This window comes from Ischnura elegans, chromosome 8 (genome assembly GCF_921293095.1).
Source record: "Ischnura elegans chromosome 8, ioIscEleg1.1, whole genome shotgun sequence".
NCBI lineage: Eukaryota > Metazoa > Arthropoda > Insecta > Odonata > Coenagrionidae > Ischnura > Ischnura elegans.
The window spans coordinates 103,266,614-103,293,045 of NC_060253.1; the positions used below are offsets into that span (position 1 = coordinate 103,266,614).

Genomic DNA, 26,432 nt, shown 5'->3' on the forward strand with positions numbered 1-26,432 from the left:
AGAAAAGGCCTCTCTCACTCAGTGATTTAGCCTGAAGGGTAGTTTGGATAGGTGAGGGTAGAGCTCACCTCTAACATAGCCAAAGGGTTGTGAAATCCACACATATAGTTTAGAGTGGCCAGCTTCTTTTTATGAGCTACCTTGCACTTAGCGAATATTGGTTTGACTACAGTGTCCAAAGGCCCCATCAGGGATTAGAACCTAGCGTGCCTGGATCAGTAGCCAAGCGCTCTACCCACTGGCCCACAAAACGATAAGTGGAATCCTTAAAAAAATCCTGTTACCCATGGAGTAGAGTGATTGAGAAAGATACTTGTGGGGTTACCTGTGAATAATTACTGCAGGAAGGGGTAGTGCTGATGGCATATTTAGTCAGTCAGGTAAACACCAGTAATTTGTTCGTGTCCCACAGGCATTATAAAGTCATTACACAAAACTTAATGAGTCAAGTAATCTCAGAAGCTGATGCATCTAAGCAAGTAAGAAGTAACTACTCACTAAAGATACAAATGTACTGCCTGATAGAGATAATGGCGAGGTCCCCAAAAAACCCCAATGTAAGTTTGTGAGCGTAAAAATTAATATTTGAAATTTCCAAGTCTCTGTGCTAAACTGAAATTGCTGAGAGCCATGCTTAGTATCAAATATGACTGAGTGTCTATAGCCATTAAAACGTCATGATTGTAGCATTATTCATGGGCAACGTGTCAGGGAAATAAATTAAAAAGGTTTACATTCAAATTGGACTTGCCTTCTACACCATTAGGTACCACTGTTGGTACGGTATTGTAGCCTTTTACCTCCTCTCATACTGCCAAACCCATGCTGTGAAAGTTGTTCATGATAATTGCAAATGGTTCATTCTGGATTGAAGTTCTGGTATAGGCTTAGCATCTTATGTGTACATCCATCCTCTTTGCAGTGAATATGGGATAAAAACACAACTAAAATGAACTGGCAAAAAATAATAAAAATATGCATTTAATATATTCATTTGTATTCAATAACGCTGTCTTGAATTAACTCATCATGATGGTACTCAATATATTTGAAGAAGCATCTCTACGTCAGACGATCTTATCACCCTCATTATCATTGTTCGCTCGCAATACTAAATTTAAGTATTATTATCCTTATAGGAGTGCTTTACTACAAACTAACTAATTTATATTCAATCATACTTAAATCTCAAGTGGTTTATATACTATTATTGATAATTATCTTTTCTTAGTGTGGCACGAAAACTGTATAAATACATTGAGTCACAGGAATGCAGGTTAATCAATTGAAATTTTTATCAAAAGTTATGCAGTGATATGTGTAGTAAAAATGTGTCACATAATAGCAAATAAGGAATCGTTCATAACCTAACCAAAAGTTTTAAAGGTTTTCGGTATCTCTTTTTTGTGCGATTAAATTATAAGCACTTGTGGCTCGTAATTTTAAGCCATGTTTATTGATTGTGCGCTTTCGCTATGTCCATTTTTTTCCTCAGAGGTCATTTTTGTGTTCTCAAGAGTCAGTTTGCCAGGATGTTGACAGTCAGTGATTAACTCATTTCATCACCAATTCATTTATTTTGTACTTATTTAAATGTAAAAGGAACTAGTCAAGTAGTGACAAAGAGTAATTTATTGTATGTATACTTATTTATAAACCTAAATTTACATAAATGAAAAACCTAAAGTCTCATGAAAGATAACACTGGGCTGTCATAAAAAATTGATACAGTTAAATAATACTTCTAAAAATAAATTCCTTAAACTGATAAATTTCCTCGGTGCATGGGTAAACTTATAATAGGTAATTTCAATAAAATATTAAAATTAAAACATTTAAATTATAGTTAAATAATGGAATGTATTTTTATATCCCAGAAATTCTTATTAAAGGTTCCTACAGCATGTATAAGCTGCTATCAATATATTACACAATCATAGATTCCATTACCAGTTAAATATTTACCATGGAGTTATTAGTTTGTAAATATTATTCCCAATCACATTGATTTTTGCTTCCATCCCACTGTAATTGAAATCAATAAAATGTTCCATACAAATGGTCCTTGGGAGGATCAGAAGTTAAAATTCAAGTACAATGAGTCGGATTTCTGTCATTGGCATACAATCAAATTATTACCTAACTGATAATAATTTATGTTTGATTGATAACATAGCTAATAAAGAGAGAATTCCCCTCTCCAGTCAGTTGCTGATGAAATTTTGGAAACTTCTTTGTGCTTAAATACAAAATAGATGTTTCACTTTGTATTCTGAATTTAAAATGATTTTCAAATACTTACATAAATGATTATTGCTCTGAAATGGATCGTTCAGAGACTGATTTTTTTTCTCTAAAAATATATTGCTCTAGGCTTCAGATGCCTCATGGAAACTGTGCTATATCATCATAATGAAATTACAATCAGTAAAAATGTTCACTATTGCTGTTTTAATTTTTCTGACAGTGTAACATTTCATGCCGTCAAAAGCCTCAAATCTTTGATAATCGTCAGCTCTCTCCTCCAAAACTGAAACATTGAAAAACAGGAAATAGTGGTTATGTAAATAGAATCCTTTTCATATTTCTGGTTCTGAAATCACCATCTGATTCCCTGTATAGGTTTTTAAAGTAGTTTTAAAGGAATTGAATAAATTAAAGAGTAGTTTTTAAAATTAGTATGGAAGCTAGAAAAAAATTAGTGTATTCATGAGGAAAACTCTTTGGTAATTTACTCATACAAATATTATCATTCCTCCTCTTTTTTTTTTCTTCCCAAACTCTATAGTTGTTCAGGATTAGGCCTCTGCCAGTATTAGTAAGTACCTTTCCCAAATTATGTGGTCTGTCGTTAATTACGGCTGTGGAGTTATGCCCTGTGCCTTTTACCTCTCATTAGTCTAGTTCTGCATCTAAATTTTGAATAAATTTATTCGGTGTGGTTTTTTTATGATTCTAAAATAGAAGCACAGCTGGTCGAAAGAGTTTGAAATTTCAAATGATTTTGTATTTCCACCATGCATATCTTAAAAGTAAGTGATACAGTAAGTTTATACTTACAAATGATTTTTTTTTAAGTTACATAAATGGCCATAATGCTATTGAATTAAGTTTTCATTCTTTTTTATTGTGGGAGAGTATTTCTCACATGATATATCATTCTTTAACTGATATAATATTTAAGGATTATATCCTACTGCTGGTATCTCCACCAGAATCAGCACATGTGAATATTATTTTCATGTAACCTTCAGTTTACTTTTCTCTATATCATCCTTTACTGTAATAAACACATACTCACATCCATAGCTGGTATTCATTGCATGCTCTCTTGTGGAGGTAGCTACAAAAAGAATTATTCTTCACCTTCAGTTATTTTATGTACATATTAATGCTAAAGTAAACACTTCTTTTTTTAAGCTACTTATATCTATCCAAACTTTTACACATATTTGAGGTCAATAATATCCTTTCAAAGGATCATGTGGTGAAATGTTTTACACTACGGTGATAAATTTTGATACTTTAATGGATTTCACATTTCTACATCTTTAAGACTGACAAAACAATGACTAACATTTATGTAAATTATATATGCAATAATTGCAACTATATAGTTTTGCTTTGTTGTATAGTTGTGGATTGCAAAGCCAAGATTAATAGTCTTATCACAAAAACCTTGATTTTTAAATTTACTTGTCTTTTTTGTCTTTGAATATTCTGTTTCGTGTATTAATTAAGTATTTTCAAATTTCCAATCACTGCTCATTTGAGCAATAAAAATATGCTATCTTCTTCATGAGGAAGCTGAACGGGGAACGTCTAATGAAAAAAATCTTATTTTCGTAGGAAGTGGTTGTTTAATTTCCTTGTGTCTGATTCATTGAAGATTTTTTTTCAGGACCAAGGATAATTCAACTCTCTTATCATTCCCTTATGTAATCATGGAATACCGGGGCCCTCTTTAATAACATAAAATTTAACATCAGAGACATCAAAATTTACATTTTTGAATCCTTATTTGCGTTTAATAAAAATTTTAGGAAGATACTGGATATTTGTTCATTATCTAAATAATGGGTAGCATATGTCCTACCATCAATGCCTTTATGTTAATGTTGAGCTCAGGATTTTGAGCACCATAATGTTTCCATTCTTCCTAGATCAATTTTGAAAAATTGTGTTTTATTAAAGTAGGTTTTTGTTACTCTAGTGTTCATTTGTCAAATGAATAAGAGATGAATTAATGTGCAAAAATTTTGAAACCCCTCCTATCATTTAATGATTTAAAAGCCTTGTCGTTAGTTAAACCATTTATCATGGCCGTTTATCTGTCCCATCGAAATGCCATCATGTTCTATAAAATTGCAAATTCTGTTGCAGATATTCTCTCTCTATTAAAATATGCTTAAGTCGTATTAAATAAAAACATACATATTTAATTCTGTTTTGATAATGCAGTAGGTCACTACTTTTTTGTGGCTATAATTTCTATAGGGCAACTAATTCTGTTGTTAAGGGAACCAGTTTATCACAGAATGAGGAATCAGTCCTACTACATCACCTCTTTAAATTTGCTTTCTCTTTTGTTTAGCTCTTAGACCAGCCTTATCTTTTAAAATGCCTTGATAAATTGAGCAAGTGCATATTGAAATTCTTGTGGCTTATCTTAGACCGTAAAACCCATTTCATCTCAACTTAACTCATCAGATGGCCTAATACATGGAGTATTTTCCAATCTAGCATTGTGTAAAAACTTTGAAGGATTATAACGAGGAATTAATTTCTTTTAGAGATTATTTTATGTACTTAATCCATCTTCATACCGATGCATTTTACGCACAAGCAGCCTCTGTTTTTCTGTTACACTCTCCTTTTTTAATACCTTGATTGTTGTTATGCTGTGGGTTTTCCTCACACGGCCCACTTATTTTTTATTATTTTTACTGTTTCATTATGTTTTATCATGATGGTATGTGTATTTGTCTATTAAAACTGCTCCAAGAAATACTGGAGATCATCTCAATTTTATTCTTCTCTTTTGAAATTTTGGCTCCATTCTTGACTTATATGCACAGATAAAAAGAAAGCTTGTACAAATATCCCTCAACTATAATACAGTTGTCTTAAGGCCAGGGCTTGCGTATTATAGTACGTTCTAGGTTTTGTTCTCACTCTTTTTTTATTGCCGTGATCATGCTGTCAATATCAAACAAGGCCGGTGATATCAGAACATGTTTTTGTCCTTTCAATACCTATGCAGTAAATTTGCAACTTTAATGGGTTATATAATTTACAATACACAACAAGTTTTATAGTAGGACTCACCCCACTCTTCATTTCAACGTAGTCACATGGTTATGAATCACCTGAACTCTTTTCTTCCAGTATTTCCCATTGTTCTCTGAATTGTATTCCTTACTTCACCTTGAAGGAGTCTTTTCTTTACCTGTGCCGTAGGCATTTATCTTTCTGACCTGGCTGTCTTGCCCCCTGCCTTTCTCTCACTAAACCCTGGAAAGTGAACATCCAACTGTCAGCTAGAGGCGTTCAAATGAAGGCAATGTCCAAACTCTCCCCGTTTGGAGTCCATGACCTCTGGGCTTTTTGTTGGTACCCAACCAGTTCCAGGAGACTCCCATCTGTGGCTGTTTGCCATGCGTTTTCATCCTCCTAGCTGAGCTATTGGCCTTCCACCTTAAACAACCCCTTCAGAAAGGAAGGGGAACATGGGCATATAGCACTAGGTGAAGGCCTGTGGATGCATTATTCCCTCATTTTCCTTAACTTATTGGGATGTGAATACAAACTTGGCCAATCATGGTTTCCAAACGAATGGGGAGAGTTAGGGCTTTGCATTCTTTTGCAGTGCTCCACTCTTGGCCAAACTGCTCTGTGTTGCCTGTTGTTGCCTACATATGTACCTGGAAAAAAGTTGAAACAGTTAGGCATAGTTACTTCTGATTATTTGCCAGTAATTATGAGGTACATTCTCAAGGGAATGTGCAAACCAATGAAAAATTAGGCATGGGTATATCTTCAATTGTATAATGAGAGCTGACTTAGTGGAATTCGCTCATTGTTAAATAAACAAATTGTTAATGTTGTCTATTTCACACACTTTGTTTGGTACTCCTTACCCAGTTTTGATACTCCAGTCCCCAATGAAAAAATTGTATAAACCTGTTTCAAAATTTTATACAATTTATACAATTACCATGGCAATTGTATAAATTGTATAAAATTTTGAAACAGGTTTATACAATTTTTTCATAGGGGGTGTTATTTTTTAGAGGAAATACAAGTATTTTAGTAAATGCATTTTCTCTAGAAAATGACCATATGAAGTGTGTGACCTGGTGTACCAAATGAAGTGTGTGGCATAGACTAAGTTAACAATTTACGCATTTCTTTAAAAAGACATGTGTAATAAATAAAAATTGTAAGTAGTAATTACAAGGTAGGTTGTCATGATGTAGACAATCATTATAAGGTTGGAGGGGAACTTTTTCGCATCTAGTAACTGTAATGGCAAACTAATGAATTTATAGGTAATTTGCTCCTAGTTAACTTGGTCTTATTAACATGGAAACTAATGTGCTATCAGTCAAAAAAATTTCCCATCAGATTGAGTGGTGCCACTTATGCTCGTGAATGCTTCTTGATTTCCTCTATTGCTGTGTATGATTCAACGGCCAAGTCCATGAAGATGTTAAAAGAATTGTAAATTTCACATATGATTTCACAAATGAATCATATGTGCAATTTAAAAAGTTTTTTTTTTAACATGAAGAAATTTCACCAAGTCACGCCTCAAACCATCAATTTAATTCCATGAAGATCGTAATTCTAACATTGCAATGTCATATGTACTTAACCGAGATAACTGTCATTCACTGCTTTTGGAAAAGCAAACAATAAATAAAATTTAAATAACATATGGCTAAGTGCACTCTTACTTCCCTATAAGTTGTGTGAAAATCATGCAGATACACTCGTTACTATGCTACTCTGCTACGTAATCAAACTTATCAAAAACCCATCGCAGAATGATCGTAAGAGCTGGAAAGGGTATTTTAGTGACAAACAAATTGCTTCGTCTCATACGAGTTTTGGTAAGTCAATCATTTACTGGATTACAAAAGCCTATGGTTAAATATTCATGTACAATTCATTATAGTACCTCTCACTATCAAGTTTCTCACTTTCAAGTGACAGATTAAATTCTACAGGTGAAATACCTACATTAATGATTGCAAAGGGGAGTATATAGCATCAATAAAACTTTTTGCTTCTGATATTACATTTAACTAATTATAAACTCTTAAATACATAACCAGAAACTATGAGTCTCTATTGCTTCCATTTATTTCACCTTGCATTAACTTTTTTACCTTGTGTATATCATTTAAGGATGCCAGGTGATGTGAATTTTTCCCAGCAAAAAAGCAATCAAAATGAGAAAAGCCTATTAATTCGCAGAAGAGTACACATATGTATGTATTTTGAATAGGCTCTAAAATTTTATGTTGTCCTGGAATTCCTAGATAGGTAGTTCTAGATATGAATTACCTGTGAATTTCACATGTCAAAGGCCTTTTTTTTAGTTCTACTCTCCTCGTATCAAGCCAATTCCTTTAAATCAGCAAGCATTGGCAAGCATTTTTATCCAAATATAAATTATACTTGCTGGAAATACTTGATAATCTTTTCCAATATGTTTATGATGGCAAGACTTTCTGTAGTCTTGAAATATTCATCTCTCTAGACAAGACAAGACATGACTCTAGCTATGCCTTGCATATTTTAACCTAAAGCCACAGGATTTAAATTCTTGGTAGTCGCCCTTCATTGCTAGATTCAATACTAATTTTCCCTTTAAATTAGTGTGTCCATATGGACATTTCAGACTCCTAGTGGAGTTTTTTCCTCACACCCAAAAGGGCACACTAGGCATTAAAAGGTTAATTATCTATGTAGTAATTGTTTGTAAAGTTTTGTTTTTATTCAAATAAGGACAGTTAAGTGCATATGAAATTACAATGTTTCATTTTTGCATACCTTAATGCTTTCTTGAAAATCTTTGTTATGCAATTACCTATATTTTTCACCAAAACTTTTACTGTGACAATTTTACTACCAATACCATGTGCATAAATAACTGTACATAGTCTTTTGCAATTTTCTTTGAATTTATTGTGATTTGATTACCAAGCATGGGCTTATAGTTTTGTAAAATATTCACCAATTAGCAATCTGTCAGTATGACCAGGGCAACCAGTAGAAGGTCAAAGGTGGAAATCAATATTTGCCATTTCAGATCGAATTCATATGAATCTTAGTTTTGTAACCACAAAAAAATTTATGAACTTTGTAGATTTTGTTTGAAAAAACTTTTCCTTTTTTGATGCTGCAGCATGTACTCAGGGCTAATCTTAGGAAGTGTCAGGTTGTCAGAGAGGTATTTCATCAATTCTTAATTTTTGGATTACCTATACTTAGGATATCAATGTGAAATTCAGAATTTTCTTTCTAAAGATATTAATAATCTATCATTTCTTAGCTCCTTATTTTTTTACACTGATAGTATTGCTTTTCTAATAATTTCAAACTGAAATGCTTAATTTCAGTTACTATGTAATGTCTTTCCCTTGCTATTACACTCTCCCTGCACTCACGTAGTTTTTAGTGATGCTAATGTGTTTGCGACTGTTTGGTATATAGTACAATTTTTCAGACTACATAAATCTACCACAAAAATATGCATATTTACATGCACATTAAAAAAGAAAATTTTGCTATTCTTAAGGATTCTTATTTTTAATAACGTTATTCAATCACCTGATGGTAGGTTTTAAAATGTATCCTCTTGAGACTCTGAAGTGATACATAATTGCAAGACAGAGTGTGAGAAATTTTGTACCAATGTCTTTCATTTGATGTCTCTTTTGCATGTGAATTTTTCCTTGGATGATCTTTGGCAAATGAACTTCATTATACACAGCTCATGCATTTTATTGTTTCATCATTCCTTTCTAATTGAAATACATACTTCTTAAATATGTTGCTTGCATGGTGCTTCATATTTTTTTGCTCAAGTGTGGACAGAATGTGATGAATCAGGTGGGCTTATTATGTATATCACTTTTTCTCTTTGACAGTAAAACATGTTCAATCTACGTATGTAATTGGATGGTATTATTTGTGTAGCATGACAATTATTTAATTTGATTTTCGATATGAGTCTTATTTTTTGCAAAGAAAGTTGAGTTAGACCAATTAATTCAACAGCCGAAGAAAAAAAATCAAAGCTGGTGACACATAAATTGAAAAGTTGGCTCATATATAATGACGTCCTCTTTTATGAAAGAGATAATTGTGCCACCACAAGTTGCTTTCCCTGTGAAGAAATTGTTTAATAATTGCTGTTGTTGAAATTCCACAGAAAATTTGGACAAAAATGGCTATAAGGGCTGTATTAAGCATGCATACATAGCACCGATTTAATGAAATTTAGAGCTATTAGGTAACTCACATTTTAAAAAATTATTATGAAAACCACACCACAACAATGATGCTGGTAGAAAATTTTCCCATCACAATAATCATGAGAGAGATCCTGTGTGAAAAATAAAAGCAAGAAAATGAAGCATAAATTGCACAAAAGCTCAGTTTATGTGCAATCTTTTGCTCTCAGGAGTGCCAATAAAGTGGATTAGGTGGATAAAAATTACAAAAAATAGCTTAGCATGAGAATGCTAAGTGAAATTTGAGAGGGCAACATAAGTGTTTTCCATTAGATTATCCAGTAGTTGGGCCATTTCTAAAAAGATAGGCAACATTTATATCAGGGAGGTCAGTAATCTTCTATTGCTGAATGAAGTTGTCATGAACTAGTGGTAAAAGGATTTATAGAAAGAGTCACATGTGGATTGGAATGGGTTCAAATTTTGTAAGCCAAGTACATCATGCCATGTACTATGGGGAAGAAAAGTATCCCAACAAAGTTAGTGCCAACACTATCTACCTGAGAGAAAATTAATTGGCTCTCTGATGGAATGTTAGGCCAAATTTGGATGTGGGAAATTCAGACAATATTCCATCATCTTCCTCTTTTTACTGCTCAAGTTGGAGATGATTTACCAACAGTTTGCATGCCCCTGTACAAAGTAACTTACGGTGGTCACCTAATACATTACACAGTCTTTATTTTATGCCTTTGCAACATTCAATTCAACTTAATTATCAAAACTTCCTTTCCCTCTTATTTCGTCATACCTTGCACCCTCTCTTGTTCTCAGCCTAAGGATTCTCTCAGAGTATCCAACTTGCTCTGTGAAAAGGGGATGGGACGTGTTTGAACTCCCCGCATCCAAATTTAATGTGAGGATAATATGCCATGAAAAAGGAAACTTATTTTCCTCCGATTCACGGTGGTAGCACAAATTTTGCCTGTTTACTTTTTTTACCCATAGTACGTTACCAAACTAGATGAAGGTGTCGAGTGTGAGCCATGGTTTGTTCTTACCTATTTGCAATAGTTCTCTTGCGCCATGTTCAGAGCTACAATCTTAGAGTGTGGAATAGTTTATCCTCAGTAGCTCCCATTAAACGCCTTTCAAACAGAATCAGTGCCTGGTCTGTCTTGCAAGCTTGCTATCTTTTTTTGCTGTTTCTTGACCTTGTCAGAGCTCAAATTTGTGTACAAAATATTTGTTACCTGCTGCATCCTTTAGAGTGGCCTTTTGTAATGAGAGAGCATGTACATATTAGAAGAAAAACACTTTCATGAGAATCATTAATACACTGACAGTTTCTGGAAACCGGGAAAGGTTTTTGAAAATCTTTATGAATGCTACCCAATTCCAAGTATATTGATAAATATTCTTTCTATTTGTGATGGTGAATTACGTTTTTTACTAAATTGATTGAAAATTTTTATATGCTACAGACTATACTTATTTTTTTGAATTTATTGATTTGAGGTTAGATATAATTAGGGATGTGTCAATTCCTATTCTTGATACATACCACCAATTTTTGCATATTGGTGGCAGCAAAGTGTATTCTTACGACCGCTGGGAGTAGCTAGTTCAAAAATGTTTACATTTATGGATACGATGGAACATTTTTGTAATATTTTTTAGTTCATATGTATGTACATGAGTAAAAGAGATATGTATATATGTATAGGTCAATGGTATCAGAGTAGAGGATCCATTTTGGGGAATCAGAATTGGCATTGAGAATCAATAAATTTTGGGATCGACTCATCTTAACGCTGATGTAGGTATATGCAGTTTTGGACAAGCCTTCCACACAGCAATGTCACTGTGGCAACTCATTGCAAAATGTGAGAAATGCTACATGCTATTCATTTTCCAATCATATTGTTCACCATGGTGCAATATAATAAAAGAAGCATACCTGGGCATCTATGGAGCGTGAATGTTTTAATGATATGCATACCTTATTTTTAACCCTAGCAGCCTCCTTATGTGTTCTTACATAAAAATACATACAAATTATTTGGTATCTATTTTCCGTTTTACCAGACGCTGTGACTTATGTGAGGATCATCATTTAAAAAAACATTCAGTTTGAATCAGATTAGATATTACAGACTAGAACATTAAGATTAATTGATGTATGTATGTTTATCATGATATATTAATTCATCTTTTGGCTAGTAAGTTCATCTATTCATTCCATATTTCATCTATCAATATATTCTTGACCTTGAGGAATTTTAAGCATGATCAGTAAAAAAAATATTATGACCTTGAAGAAGAGGCTTTTTTATTTTCAACTATGAACTTGGAAGAGATGTATGAGGACGTATTTTTTTACAATTACGGCTAATGCTACAGCATTTTTAGCTAAAAACTGGCTCATAAACACAACTTTTAAACCATTACTTCAAAATGCTCTCAGGAAAGAAATCATAACATTGTTAATAGCTTTTTCTCTTTAAGTTCTTGGCCTCAAGGATTCACTCCTGTCATATAAGTTGCATCGTAAGAAATACTGTAAACTCTTGAAATAAAAATCACTTTCATGCATGTGCGGATCAGAAATATGTGCAGAAATTTGAGTCAGTTGTGACATAGCTTGGTGCTGTGGTTGCAAGATCTTCGTTTCATTCGAAAAAGTTTTAGAACATTTTTGTCTTGAAGACTAATGATTTGAAAAATCATCTGTAAGGGAGTCAAAAATCATGTACATGTACTCATCAAATAATCTGAAATATATTTCTTGAAAAATCCATTCAGGGCGTCATTTTTCCTCCACAGAGAGATGTGAACTGCTTCCATTTATGAATGAATCAATTACTGGAAGTGTATGTATAGTTATGATTAAGATTAAAATAGTTCCCGTCTATGCAGAGTAAATAGATTGTAAATATTGAGTTGCTGAGGAGGATATTTGAAAACTTAACAGTCATACTTCTTTTTCTCTAGATATTTGTGAGGGCCCAGTTCGACTATGATCCTTTGGAGGATGACCTTATCCCTTGTGCTCAAGCTGGCATTGCCTTCAAGACTGGAGATATTTTACAGGTATGAGGGAACCACGAACACAGCACAAAGTGAATAATATGCCCGTAATATTAAAATATTATCCGAATATTAATATGTCACGTCAATGGTAAAAAATTTGCTATCTATGTACATAAAACGTGCATAATATGTACTGCATACAAATAGTATTATGTCCCCATAAATTGCAATATATGGGAGTAGTATGCAGAGTATATGTATGCACTGAATGGAATATTGCGAGAAAACTGGGTTGAATTGAGTGAAACGTGTTTCTATATTATGTATAATATGACTAAATTCTTCACAATAATATTTATATTACACGAGTCCCCGTGGACTGAATTAGAATGAATATTCTTTTACCAATTACAGTAGTCCTCATTTAAATATTTTATTGTTAATTTTTTTCACTGCGATTCTTGACTGCAAACTTAGTAATCTTAAATACTAGTCTTAACTAATCTTAAATAAATGTGATTAATCAAATTTTTTAAATAAATTCAATGCAATGAAGCATAGATTAATGCGTTTACACTGAAAATATGCATTTTGAACAATCTCATACGAGACTAGAGGGGGGGGGTCGAGCCAAATCTCATAATATCTCTCTAAGGGGGATTGGGGGTCTAAAAATCGCCTCACGTAAATAATTAGTGTTGTGTGAGTAGAAATCATTTTCATTCATAATCTCTTTGTCAATCACAGTGATGGATGTTATTTGGCACATTTTCTCAGATTATCAGCAAAGATGACCATAACTGGTGGCAGGCTCGTAAGGATAATGCTGCTGGTACAGCTGGTTTAATACCCTCTCCCGAACTCCAAGAGTGGCGAACTGCATGTCTTGCTGTCGAGAAGAGCAAACAGGAGCAAGGTGAGTTTCAGAGTTTAAGTTAATTATTATATTGTTATTTTGATAACATTAAATTGAAAGCACTGATAATTATGTGTTTTGCAATTTCCATTAGTCAACTTATTCTTGGCCGTAACAAAATCATTGGAGCATTTTTTCTGTGCAAAGCTATTCGCAAAGCAAGGTAAATAGGTGATGGTAGTGACTCTTTCGGTTACCAGCAATAGAATAGAAATTTCAAACTTTGAAACTTGTGAATTTTTTTTGGCTTAATTTTTTTTTATTCCCCTTGAAATATTATGTGCTACATTGTGAGATAATTCATTATTGTCTTTTCACTGTGCTGTTCACAATTTTTATTGAGGTTGGGTCACATAATGGAAGGATATTATTGTAGACAGGTGCTGAGGGTGTTGGATAACTTGCCTTGTTTAATTTTTTTGATCATGTACATACATGTAATTTTAATCCTTTACTTCTACGCGTATGAATTTGTAAATAATGAATCACTTCCGATTACGATGATTTGACTAAGTCTATTGCCATTCATCAGCCTTATGATAATAAGAACTATTATATTATTTTTATTATTATACATTTTAAATATCTAATAAGGCATTGCATTGACGTATTCCTTTGAAATATAGAGGGAGTTCTTAGTTTTTGTGGTCTTCTGTGAGTGTTGGTTGTTGAACTTGGTAAATTTAATACATATGTATGTGATTATGTATCATCTTTTCCCTCTTGGGTCTATGTGACTATGGATTGCCACCCATGTTAGGTTGTTTATACCCCTACTTTCTTGTAGATAACAACCAATATTTCTAAGAAACCATTATTCATGGCACTTTTTTTTCTGTAATTGCTTGTTGTGCTGTGCAAAATTTCTATTGTCATTATCTTATCTTCGCAAAATGTAGGAATTTATGAGAAGGAAATTATCCTAATTTTTCAAATGAAAACTTTTATCGTCAAATGAAAGAGCAAATGGTCATCTCACAGAAACAGAAAAGGATGACTCGGATATTGTCACAATATTTTTGGGGAATGAATTGAGAACTAGTCCTCCTGCATTCGGTAGTCCCAAGGGAATCCTCTGTAAAGGATGAAAGGAAATGGCTATTATATTTATCTCTGATCATCCAGGGTTATAATTTATTTCAAACTTTTTTATGGAACTGCACTTTGTACATATTGTATTTCTAAATGATGCTTTCAAAGCAATTACCAATGTTATTTATACTCTTTATGTATTTACTCAACCTCCACTTTGGAATCCACTCGCTAGGAATTTATAAGGCTGCTGATTTCATGACAAAAATTAACTGGATTTAAAGTAAATTGTTAACAGCTTGTAAATAGCTTCTAATATATTAAGCTTGGTAGATTTATATAATTATTCTTTTGAATTCCAATGTATTCTTTGGAATTTATGGACAATATTCCCTTAATAACATTTTTACATTAGTCCTTGCATTCCATCATCAATGATGAGAAAAGGCATCGAACATTGATGTAAATAGTTATGGTATGTATGCTGTAATTGAGCCCATTCAGGTCAAGATTAAACCCTTAAGAATGGAATTCACTGTGAGGAATGAAAGAACACATAAAAATTTATTTTTCTCGTAAAATATGATACAACTCATTTTTTCCTCCAGACTAATTGTTTCTGGTCTGTACTTGCTGAAGTGATGAGTGAGATTCAGCATTACATCAATACTTCAGTGATCAGAGATGTACAACAATCATGTATTGGTGAATGATGTTTTTGAGAGGTTCATTATCTATCTAAATTTAAGCTGCAACATCCCTAAAAATGTTCTGAATACAAATGAGATTCAGTGGAATCTTGCTATACGACTTAAATCCATTCTAGAGGATCAACCATAAATCAAATTCTTTCATATGTTGAATTTGCATTATGTCTAGAGAAGGAACTGGTGTAAAGAGCATTGGCGAATTTAATTTTGCTCTGCCAAAAAATGTATTTCATTTACTTATTAGGTTAAGAGTTTTGACATATCGGGTGAGAGGAATATAAATCGACAAAATTTGAAATTGTAAAAAGCATGCACAATATCATCTCTAATCGTATCCATTATATAGTAAAATATGTCTACTCTTGTTTGAAAATGTGCATCTTTCAGTGCTCCCTAATGGTAAATTTCCATAAGCTATAAAAATCCCTTTACAATGCTATACATGGTAACTCCCTATCTATAGGAAAGTTAAAGAGAATTAGTACAGTGGAGCCTATTTAATATGGGACTTTTGCCACCAGGTGCCAGTGATTCTCCTGAGCAATAGCTAATGCTAAAATTGCTTTTGTTTGACATGATTTCGGATGATCACATGCAAGTAGGGTAGTACATAGGATATATGACCACTGAGGCACCTGCAGAATTGGAGTGTGGCCCCCAATGTTATAATATTTCAACCTGGCAGATTCATGTAGACTTTTCCTTGATTATAAAGACCGCACATTTTGAGAACAAATATCTATCGCAATTTTCATTCTGCTAGCAACAATTTTGAACAGTAAAACAATACCTTTTCCTGACTCTCGGAAGACCCCTAGCACTTTCATTGCTGCGATTGGCCACAGTCTATGCCATGTTGTAAATATTCGGTTCTGCTTGTTGGTGACAAAATGTTTTTTTTTTATAGTTGCTACCACCAAGTATCAAGTAAAAAATACAAGTACCATTTGAGGTGGCTGTTAGTGCTTACAATGAGACTTATGAGAATCATCGAGAAATAAAGTAAAACAGTTTTACTGATTTAAGCTCTGGAATGGTAGAATTTTCATCAAGCATGAGACACAATATCAGCAAGTTTTATCACACCAATTAAGTATGGAGTGTTTCCATTTCCTGTAATTTATTTCTCAGAATCCATTTTGAAATTTTGCTGGATTTAGAATGTTAAGAGATTAGGAATGGCTTTATCCGAGATGTTCAAATGGATTGTGAGAGAAACTTAGGAAAAATTTTTGCCGTGCATAATGGTTTTCTACCTTACCACTGTGTCAGGAGACCTTGTATCCTCAATACTCCTCTTATCTTCAAACCCTCTGTTCTTGCCACATTTCCTATGCCAACCTTCTCAACCGTTTTGTCCTGTTCGTCAAAACTGAAAGTATCCAACACCCTACAGTTCAGATTTATGTTCAGTTAAATCAAGTGAACAGATACATGTCCATTACATTTCTTTCGCCCATCATCATTCCATTCCTTGATTAGTCCTTAGATATTTATTTTAATATCACTTCTCATTGTTTTCCTTTGATCATATGTCATATGATATGAAGTTCCAGCATTGCACTTTCATGTGTATCCGATGTATAGTAGTGCTGTCTTCTTAAGTGTCTATTTCTCTCATCCTTGAAGTAAATATCCTTTTTCTCTTCTCTTTTACTTGTCATTCATACTATGTTTAATGTCACTTATACTCTGTAGGTACCTATGATAACCAACTTTACAGTAATGAGTAATGCTATGTTTTGTTGATTCATTTCCTAGATTTAAATTTCCTATGATGTCTGTACTTTTTGTTATAGTGGTTGTACTGATGGCTGATTGTGTGTTGCTGAGTGTCCAATCTATCCTCTTATTATATTTCTTCATACCATTGATAGACATTGATTATATTATTCAGGGGAAAACATATCAAGTTTAGTTGTGGGAATACTTGTTGTCATTTACGTTAGTTTGTTGTTATCCAGTAGGCTTTCCTTGTGGAAAGTGTATTTGTTTCATAATGACCCTCTGCCTAAGTGTTAGCAATATTATTTATTCATATGCATTAAATCCTTCATTCAACCAGTGGCTATGAGATAGCGTTGATGAAAAGTTACCAACATTCCAGCATGGCGCATGTCATATCCTCCATTAATAAAAGCACTTAACTATCTGCACCATCTTGCTATGACAATCATGTTTTTATAGCTCATGAGGTCTATTGAGAGGGTCAGTTTTTTTCTATATAATGTATATTTTAATAATTCTCTTGGCATCCATTTGAAGTAAAAGAATAAGTTACACATACCATATTTTGATTTTGTTTACTCAACATTTCATAAGCCATATGTGTTGAAGGGAGATTTAAGTGTTGGAGGAAATAAATGTGTCTGCATTGGTATTTACTTATCATTAATTATGGCATTAGTCTCAGGTTTTTGAGTAAAAAATTGATCAAATAACTTCTTCTGTTGCAAGATCAAACATTTCAACGGTATAATTTAGTTTTTTGGTCTCGTAATTGGTAGGTTTTTTTTAACTGTAGGCATGATCCATCAACTTTTATTGTTTAAATGTTTTGGATGTTGAAGTTGAGGGATGAAATTAGGGAGTTGTACTGAGAAACGAAGATTGTCTGATTTTCTTGAAATTTTCAAAACATGGCTCTTTCTAAGGTTTATTTTCTAGAAATTAAATAACAATAACTATATTTTAAATCAACTCCTATGGAATGAATTGTATAAGTATGCAAAAGACGATGTGTAATGCTAGAATATTTATATTTTTTACAAAAGCTGATAACGGTGCTTTACAACATAGCAATCACGATAGAAATAAAATTTAGCCGTATCACTTGAGTAATTTTTGTGATATAAACAAATCATTGCTGTAACTTAGTTCAAATCGGGTTAGTTACATCTAATATGCTCCACGGTTGTCTCGAAAGACAGGAAAAAGTATTGATTTAAAAATATAAGAATTCTCAAGACCCTGATTCTATGTACCCAAATTTGGCATTTTAAACTCAATCATTGTCTGATACTATGGCCAATTTTGCTTTACTAATACATATGTGCAAAAGTATTTATTTTGAAACGTGAAGCTGCAGTCTAACCCTCTTATTACTTTAAGAAATAACTCTCCTGATCTAACTCCTATTTTGAAAGATACTAGCATTATCTAGGAAATATGAGAACTCCTTACAACTACCATGTATGCCTGCAGGGTTTTCACCAATATTCTATGTAGGTAATCTGCGTACCTATATAAATTGCACATAGTTTCATTTTTCATGAGCTCTGGTGAGGTTTCTGGCTAAGGCCCGTTTGAAAGAATAATTGTGAATGGTACCTCCAAAAGTTTCAGGGACAATTTCACTTTGGCGATGCTTCCTTTTTCATATTTACTTATCCATGTATCTCAACATGCACTGTTGTCAAGGTTATAGTAGCCAGCATCCATGGTCTGTTGCCTAGAAGTCCTGGGTAATGTGCATTTCATCTGAAAAAATAATGATGTTGTTTACCATCCTATTTCATACCCATCTGGATGTGCTGTGTACATATTTGACATTATATTGTCACTTCTCCTACGTCTACCCCTCCTTTCAATGGAACACATGTTTGCAGAATATGTGTTTCAAAGCACAAATATTTATATCTGGCTTAGAAAATTATGAATTTTGTTGCTGATAATTAGTTATTTGTTACTCAATAATGCATTTCGTTTCATATGATTGAGGCTCATCGTTGATAAAATATTTTCATCTTGATACTAACTCTTGTCACCCATCAAATTTATGAAAGTGCTGCAAGTTGTCACTGCCTATTGTGAATCTAGTTCAGAAATATCTATTTTTCTATCTATTACTCTCATGAATAATTTGTCTTCAGAGCATATAGACTCTCAGGAAAAAAATGAAGCTGCTATAATTAGGCTATTGCTGCTATTCAGTCTTCTTACATTTGAATATCTGCAGTTCATAAAGGTGCAAGAGCCATTTTACTTTTTCTTCACTTAGTATCGTCATCTGTTTGTTATCCAGTGCTCTACTAAGGAGTTATGTAGTCCTTATGCCATCCAAGGAGGACTATAGGATCTAGTAGGTTGTAAATCTGCTTATAAACCCTTTTGATTGTCAATGGGCTTGGCTTGTATATCCTATTTCTGATGCTAAAAAAAATTAAATGGCACTAACTCCCTTATGAATAAAAAGTCATCATTCATACCGGTATAATGCAAATATTTCATTCATATTATCCTCTCCAAGCTCAATCTTAATTATTTCAAGGTAAGTTTGTCACTGTGAGCATGCAGTCTTATTTTATTTTATTCTCAAACCACCGGATACAGCTCTAATTGGCCATTTCATACCATGGTATTCAACAAATGTAACAAGTAAACGTACACAAACAACCATGCCCTGGACCGGGGAAACCTACCTCGAACCCGCGACCTCTTGTTTGGTAGGCGAGGACGTTGCCCTGCCGCCTACGAGGCCAGCCGTGAATTCTGTTTAGCTTTTTCTGCTGTAGTGTTGCTTCTGCATCATGATTCATTCTCCTGCATCTGGGCAGTTATCAGTAAAGATATCCATTGCTATTATCAGAACGATCTAAAACATTATCCCTTAATACATCAAATGAGCTTTGAAATTCTGTGTGAATCAATTTTTTTAATATCTTCATTGGTAATTGTTTACTTCATTCCAATTCTATTAAAATGTTAACTGGTTAGAATTCTTCTCTTATTTAAAATCCTGGCTGTTTATGCCACCATTTCTTATTCGAGTTACTCACTACAGTTTCCTGCACATGTTACTCGAAGCAGAGTTCTTTTTAAGTTCCTGGCTGCTCCGTTCAAAATTTTGCTGGTTAGATGAACAGAACAGCATTCAGTATGGTGCAAGTTGCAACTAAACGGTGTATTTCCTCAATTATTGTAGAAATATTCTTATGAATAAATTCACCATTTGTCAATGTCAGGAGAATAATAATGGAAGAATAGGTATCAATTGGTGAGAAATTCTTTGTTATTAATTGTCTACTTCATGTTGATTCTGTAAAAATGTGAACAGGTTTGACTTCTTCTCCCATTGAAATTCTGGCTGTTTATGCCACTGTTTCTTACTAATGCGACTGTTGTGCTTCTATCAATACGGACATGAATCAAATAAACTGCATACACCTTAGGCCCCAGAATGTTTGTATCCTGAATAAGATGCAACCAACATACTCTCTTGTGTATTGTGGGTAGTATACATACTATGTCCTCTGACAATGGGTAAGTCATTCAATCATATTGCATGGAAGATCATCTATCCCTGCGTCTACACATAGAAGTTTATATACAATCGCTTCAGTTTCATTTAAATCGGTAGTTAAGGTCTTATTTTAAAGCTCCATACAATCATGGAATAAGTGTTGATACACGATCAATTTTTTCCTAATTTGTACATAATAACTGTTTCTGTTATACAGTCTGTGATTACATTTATTTGTTGAAATTTTATCACGTATGTGCTCATACCGTTTTGAGATAAAATTGAGTTTGTATGAAATTCTCCTATTCCTATTTGCATCCCTCTAGACCAGGTATAAATTTAAATGCCATAGATGAAATTCTCATCATCAGTAGAAACTAAACAGCATTCAGGTCACTGCTATGACCATTGTAGAGATTAAATCATGTACAGTGTGTGGACATAATTTTTTTTACTCTATGATTCAATGTACAAGCAAGAGGCTATAAAACAACAAAGGCCAGCCTAAAAATGGCTACATGTGCAGAGTACTTTTCAGTGATGAAAATAAAATCTGATAAATTCACTGCTATGTCTAATTGGCATTCAGTCAACTGGAAAAAGTGGAGTGTTTTAGGGTAAATATCTTGAAGGTAAATGCTAGTCTTTTAGGTACATGGGAGTATAAGCTTAAGAATCTTGGTCATCTAATCGAGTAAAATTGCTGTGTGTAATCAATTAGTTTTTTTTTCTTCATCTAATAGCATTTACTTAAATGTAGAAATACGTACCTAAGTCTTAAAATGTATTTTCTCCTTCAGATTTTGAGATTAAACAAGATCTTGCAATCTAGTCAAATTCAGTTGTAGGTACCTTCATAATTTTGTTCCATCAGCAGTCACCATTCCAGTTGCATTTCTTTCTTATGTAACTTCACTGCTTTGGAATTCAAATTTATTCTCTTTCTTTATCAGATATATGTATTCCATCCCTCATGAAGGTAAGCCACTCTCTACTTCAACCACTTTTAAATTAGTTTGGCGGTTTGATCATCACTGTCATCAAAATATCATCCGCTGTGTTCCCAAAGTATACTATCTTGTGATCTGACAACCTTATTTATCACGGCGGTTATATGCAAAGTATACACGTGACATGCGTAAAGACCTGAAAAGCCTAATGCAAGGAATATTATAGGGAAGATTTGAATTTGTTCAATCCCTTCAGCTTTGGAAGTGTTGAATATTTGAGACTACTTTTTAGAAGAAAATGAGTTTCTGAATAATTTAATTGCTGAGGATAGAATTTTGAAGACCCTCCATTTGTCGGCAACTGTAACTATAGAAGCAAAATGATGCCATTTGGGGTCACTGGACACCATAGAAATAAACTGTTAAGTCAGAATTGGAGCATTTATTAGTCACATTCTTTCCTCTGCTTAACAGTTGCATTTATTCTTTATCATAATTGGAGATGCTATTACTAAGAAGTGACTGATTAAATCCATAAATTAAATAAAAAATTTGATGTCAAGGCATGGTTAAAGTTACAATAAGCAAATATGTAACACTGAATTGAATATCAGTAGGGGAGAATTATTGTCCTCCCTTGCATGGTGAGAAATGCAGAAGTAAATCCAGAATATTAAGAATATCCACCCGCTGGATATTTGTCTGTAAATTTCAACAGAGACTTCAACAGGCAGAAAATTACTGTCAGAAACTCAAAACGTTTTACCTCGCGTAGGCTTTAGTGAACTATAGATTCCTCCAGTTAAAGGGCATTTTAGGAAGAGAAGGTTTTCAGGATTTCATGCGACAACTGTGGAAGGACTCTGTCTTATTATCAAATGTTGCTTACCTCAGCATCACGAATTGATTGGTCTTTGGTTCATCATGATATGTGCGCTGCCAGTGTTGTTCTTGTTCTTGTTGTTGGTATTGTTACTGTTGCGCCCACTATTCCCTCTCAATCAAAACTCCTCTCCTTGATGCATACCTCAATCAGAGAGCGAGGGGAGCGGTGGATGTACTTCACACAAGGATGGTTGTGATGGCAGCACGGGTGAGTTTGTGGTCCCATTTGGCCTCACAGGCCATGCTTAATAAAAAAAAACATCAATCTTGCACATATTTTCCAATCCCATCTCAATCAGATTAGCAATCCAACCCTATTCACCTTCTTGTATTTATGATATAAAACTCCTTTCATCACTATATTATCTCTCTACTTTGTTGATTCAGTATGTACTTATCGTTTTTCTCTCTTATTTTGAGCAATCCTAACCAGAAAGTCATTTGTATTAATACTACATAATGCTATGCAACCGTTTGTATGTTTATATGATTTTGTTTTGGAAAATCTTTCCTTGCTGTGGCTTCCTTCTTCTTGCTCATCTGTTGCTCCTCTGTTAATTTGTTTGGCTGGATTTTTATTCTTCCTCGAGAATTCCTGAATTTGTTTTTTTTTTTTTTTTGTAAATGGTGGATCTTCATTTCTTCTACTGCTCATGATTTTCGTATTTCCTAAGGTGCCCCAATGTATACCAGCGTACTCATTTTCATCAATATCTGCATTTGGTTGGATTAAAACTAATGATTGAGATAGTTCATGGGATGAGTAAACTAAATTTAGTACATATATTTGATTCGAAACTTCATCCATTGATTACATGGACTGTAAAGGAATGGAACTATTGTTATGTGCTCAAAATGGAATGTTTGCAAGACCCCTTTGGTAAAATTTGTAGCTCTGTATATATTATATTACTATAGATGTTGTATGTACCGGGTATTTCAAAATGAGTTGTGGGATTTGAACACTTTCTGATATTTATTGTACTAAACTTATAGCTAAATCATGCATCAAATGAAAGAGCTACTCAAACAGTTTTACATGAAAGCCTACTAGTGTTCAATGTGAGCACTATTTGTCATCCATAATACTCCTAGACATGATGTGTGTTCGCCCCAAATACTGATTAGTCTCTATCGAGTAATTGTTGCCACACCTGTTGCAATCCTGTTTCTTGATTCAGAAAGGTTAGCTAGAAGTGGAGGCACTGATGTTATTATCACATACAGGATCACAACCAAACTTAATAGAGAATGCAAATGCCCAGTAACGACAGAATCCATCTTTGCTAATTGTAAAACACAAAAAGCTTTTTGTTCACTATCCACCATCTTTGCTACTGTTCTTTACAATGGATGGCAATTGAAAAATTAGGTGCACATTCAAAACTGTTTGAGTTGCTCTGTTATTTCATGTATCAGTGATTGCTGTAAGTTAACTGTAATAAATATTACAAAGCGATGAAATCCCACTATTCATTTTGAGACTACCGGTATTTAGTTCTCTCTATCTGTAACATATATTTGTCATAATACTTTATCCATATTTTCTAAATCATTATGTATGAATTGAGGTTGCAATTACAAAAAGGGTGCCTAGCAAATTTTTTAATACTATTGAAGACGTACCATTGAAGAAGAATAGAAATTACCTGTCTCACTTAGCCATTTCAACTGAAGAAATAAATAATTTGGGACTCGGCTTCAATGAAATATGGTCGAAAGGAGTTTGTTCAATGCTGCAATTATCTACTTTCTAAACTCCTGATTTTGGTGCATAGTTCTGAGAACAGTGGACGACAGTCAATGCCTAGCTTTAAAATCAGTAATATGTGTACGGTCAAATATTATTTTAGATAGAATTATATTAGAGAAAACCCTACTAAGCATGGATGTGACAGTCATGTTGGCTGTACCGTTCCTTTGTTTTGATTTTATGTTATCCTTTTTTGGCCGAATGTATCATAAATTCTTGGTATAGAATGGTTACATTTCTATTCGTATCCTCATTTACAAAGCGCTACCTTATAGGATGCAGCAAAATGGCATCAATTTTGCACTGAGTATAGTGATGAGAAATCTCAAACAGTTATGCAAATGAATTCTAGATTTCTCAATTTGAGAGAAATTCAGCAACTATTGAAAATAAATTATTATGAATTTTCTTTATGCCATTTCTGCATTTTGCAATATTTCAAAATAAATCATTTGCCTCAAACTAAAAAGAAGAAAATTATTTGATGTCAGTACTTAGGACGATGCAGTTTAAAAATTATTAGAGAGCCTAGAGTTTCTAAGGCTAGATATATTTTTTTAATTATGTGGTTCAATTTATTGTTATTTTTCAAACATCTGCTATATTTTAGTCTTAAACTGTTAATAGATGATTTATTTGGTTATAAATTCATAAAAATTGCTTGTCTTTCCACATTTTTATTGATATTTTTGAACAAATATAGGTATGTCAATATTTATGAAAAAAAAATTTAATATTTTCCCTCAAAATATGATTATCGAATTATGATTTGGATGAAATTTGAGTACATTATTTAATGGAAACATTGGAATTATAAATCCTAACATTTTCCATCCAGCATAAATAGCTAGCAGCCGCATTGAAAATATTAAAATATGGTTAGTCTAGCATAATAGTCAGCTGTTGATAACTGAGATTGCTGTTTTAATGCCAAAATTGAATCCCAACATTTTAGACTAGCAAATTTTTGTAATAAACTATAAAGTGAACTTTATTTTTTCATGTGAACAAACCTGGAATAAAAGACTGCCGTTAATGCTGTTAGCTTTCAGAAAATAAATAAGCATTTTATATTAAATGTACTGGATGCCTTAGGTCAGAAATAAATGGTCAACATGTGGTTACATCAATTACAATATGTAGTCAATAGCTTATTAAATTTGACAAATTTATGGTTGTAAAAAAGGTGTGAAATTATTTGCTGATTAAAGTTATGTTTCTGCCACAAGCATGCACTGTGTTCTGTGTGATTTGGTAGAACTTGTCAGCTTTCATGTTTTTATGCCAAATGTATAAGAGCTTGTTGAAAGACCGGTGCTCTATATGGTAGTCTCCTCAGGAATATGGAAAAAGATAGGATGATGCTATGAAACAGTCATATTTGGCTCTTAGTAAACTATGAGCCTAGTATTATATGTAAATGCTGATTTTTATGACTTACTGTCCCAGTCTTAGGTTATCAGTCCTTACACATACAGTTGTCATTTTTTTGCATCCGGAAAATAAAGAAACACTGTACTTTCAGGCATATTTTCTATTGTTCTTATCATTACTTCTGTAATATAATAAAAATAACCATAACTAATTGTACATTCCCTATTTACATGCACAAATGTTCATTTCTAAGCAAATGAATTGCCTTATCACTCCTTCATTTTACATGCATATTTTTTTCCATGCTTTTTCATAATAATGCATTTTAAGTAGAAGTGCATACTTGGCTTTTTCGTTAAAAGTTTGCTCTTTTGGTTGAGGAGTAAATTATTAAAGTAACCGATGTAGCAAGAAATAATCCTGTAGAAATCATCCATCTCACAACGGCAGGATTTCTTCCTGGAAAATTACCTTGATTTACTGGAAAATGGTGGCATATTTTTGCCATGCAGTGTAGCATTGGAAAACTAATTTTGCATTCATACGTTAATGCTGTGGCTGATGATTGGTTAGGTGGAGACATGCCAACATCTGAAGGATATTAAGCTATCATTTCATTTGCCATGGCTATGATGGCTAATTAAATGAGCTCAATCATCATTTATGCAATTCTTGAAATACTCTACAGAATTAGCTTATCCATTTTTGCTACATAGGAATGCATGACATTTATTTTGCCCTGATTCATGTCTGCTAGTGCTTGTATTTTAATTTAAAAGGTAGATAAAGGATGTATTTACATCCAGTACGTACTGTTGATTTATCAATTCAATAATTTGTAGTTGCTCAAGAGATTTTTTTCAACCTGTATAGAAATTCACCCTTAGCTATACGTTAAAGCTTTATTTTTTTACATGCATTGTTGGAACTTTCATGTCATACGATTCCATCATTTAATTTCATCAAAGAAGAATTTAGCATGTTAAAATGAAATTGACTGCTGAAATTTTTTTTAAGTATTTGCATATGTTGTCACATTGTGTATTCAATCAACTACATAGAAATTGTGT

General features: G+C 33.2%; 1 protein-coding gene across 13 annotated transcripts in view; it reads left to right on the top strand.

Moving 5' to 3' along the window:
• Window positions 1–26,432, top strand: part of LOC124164576 (peripheral plasma membrane protein CASK) — a 209,581-nt gene that overhangs the window by 165,472 nt on the left and 17,677 nt on the right. For 5 of the 13 annotated variants that reach the window (XM_046541957.1, XM_046541959.1, XM_046541958.1 and 2 more), the window contains 4 exons: window positions 2,789–2,818; window positions 12,462–12,560; window positions 13,278–13,416; window positions 22,387–22,443. In XM_046541957.1, coding sequence (XP_046397913.1) covers window positions 2,789–2,818; window positions 12,462–12,560; window positions 13,278–13,416; window positions 22,387–22,443 — 325 coding nt within the window. The remainder of the gene's footprint in view (window positions 1–2,788; window positions 2,819–12,461; window positions 12,561–13,277; window positions 13,417–22,386; window positions 22,444–26,432) is intronic. The other 8 variants (XM_046541964.1, XM_046541965.1, XM_046541966.1 and 5 more) reach the window with 3 other exon arrangements.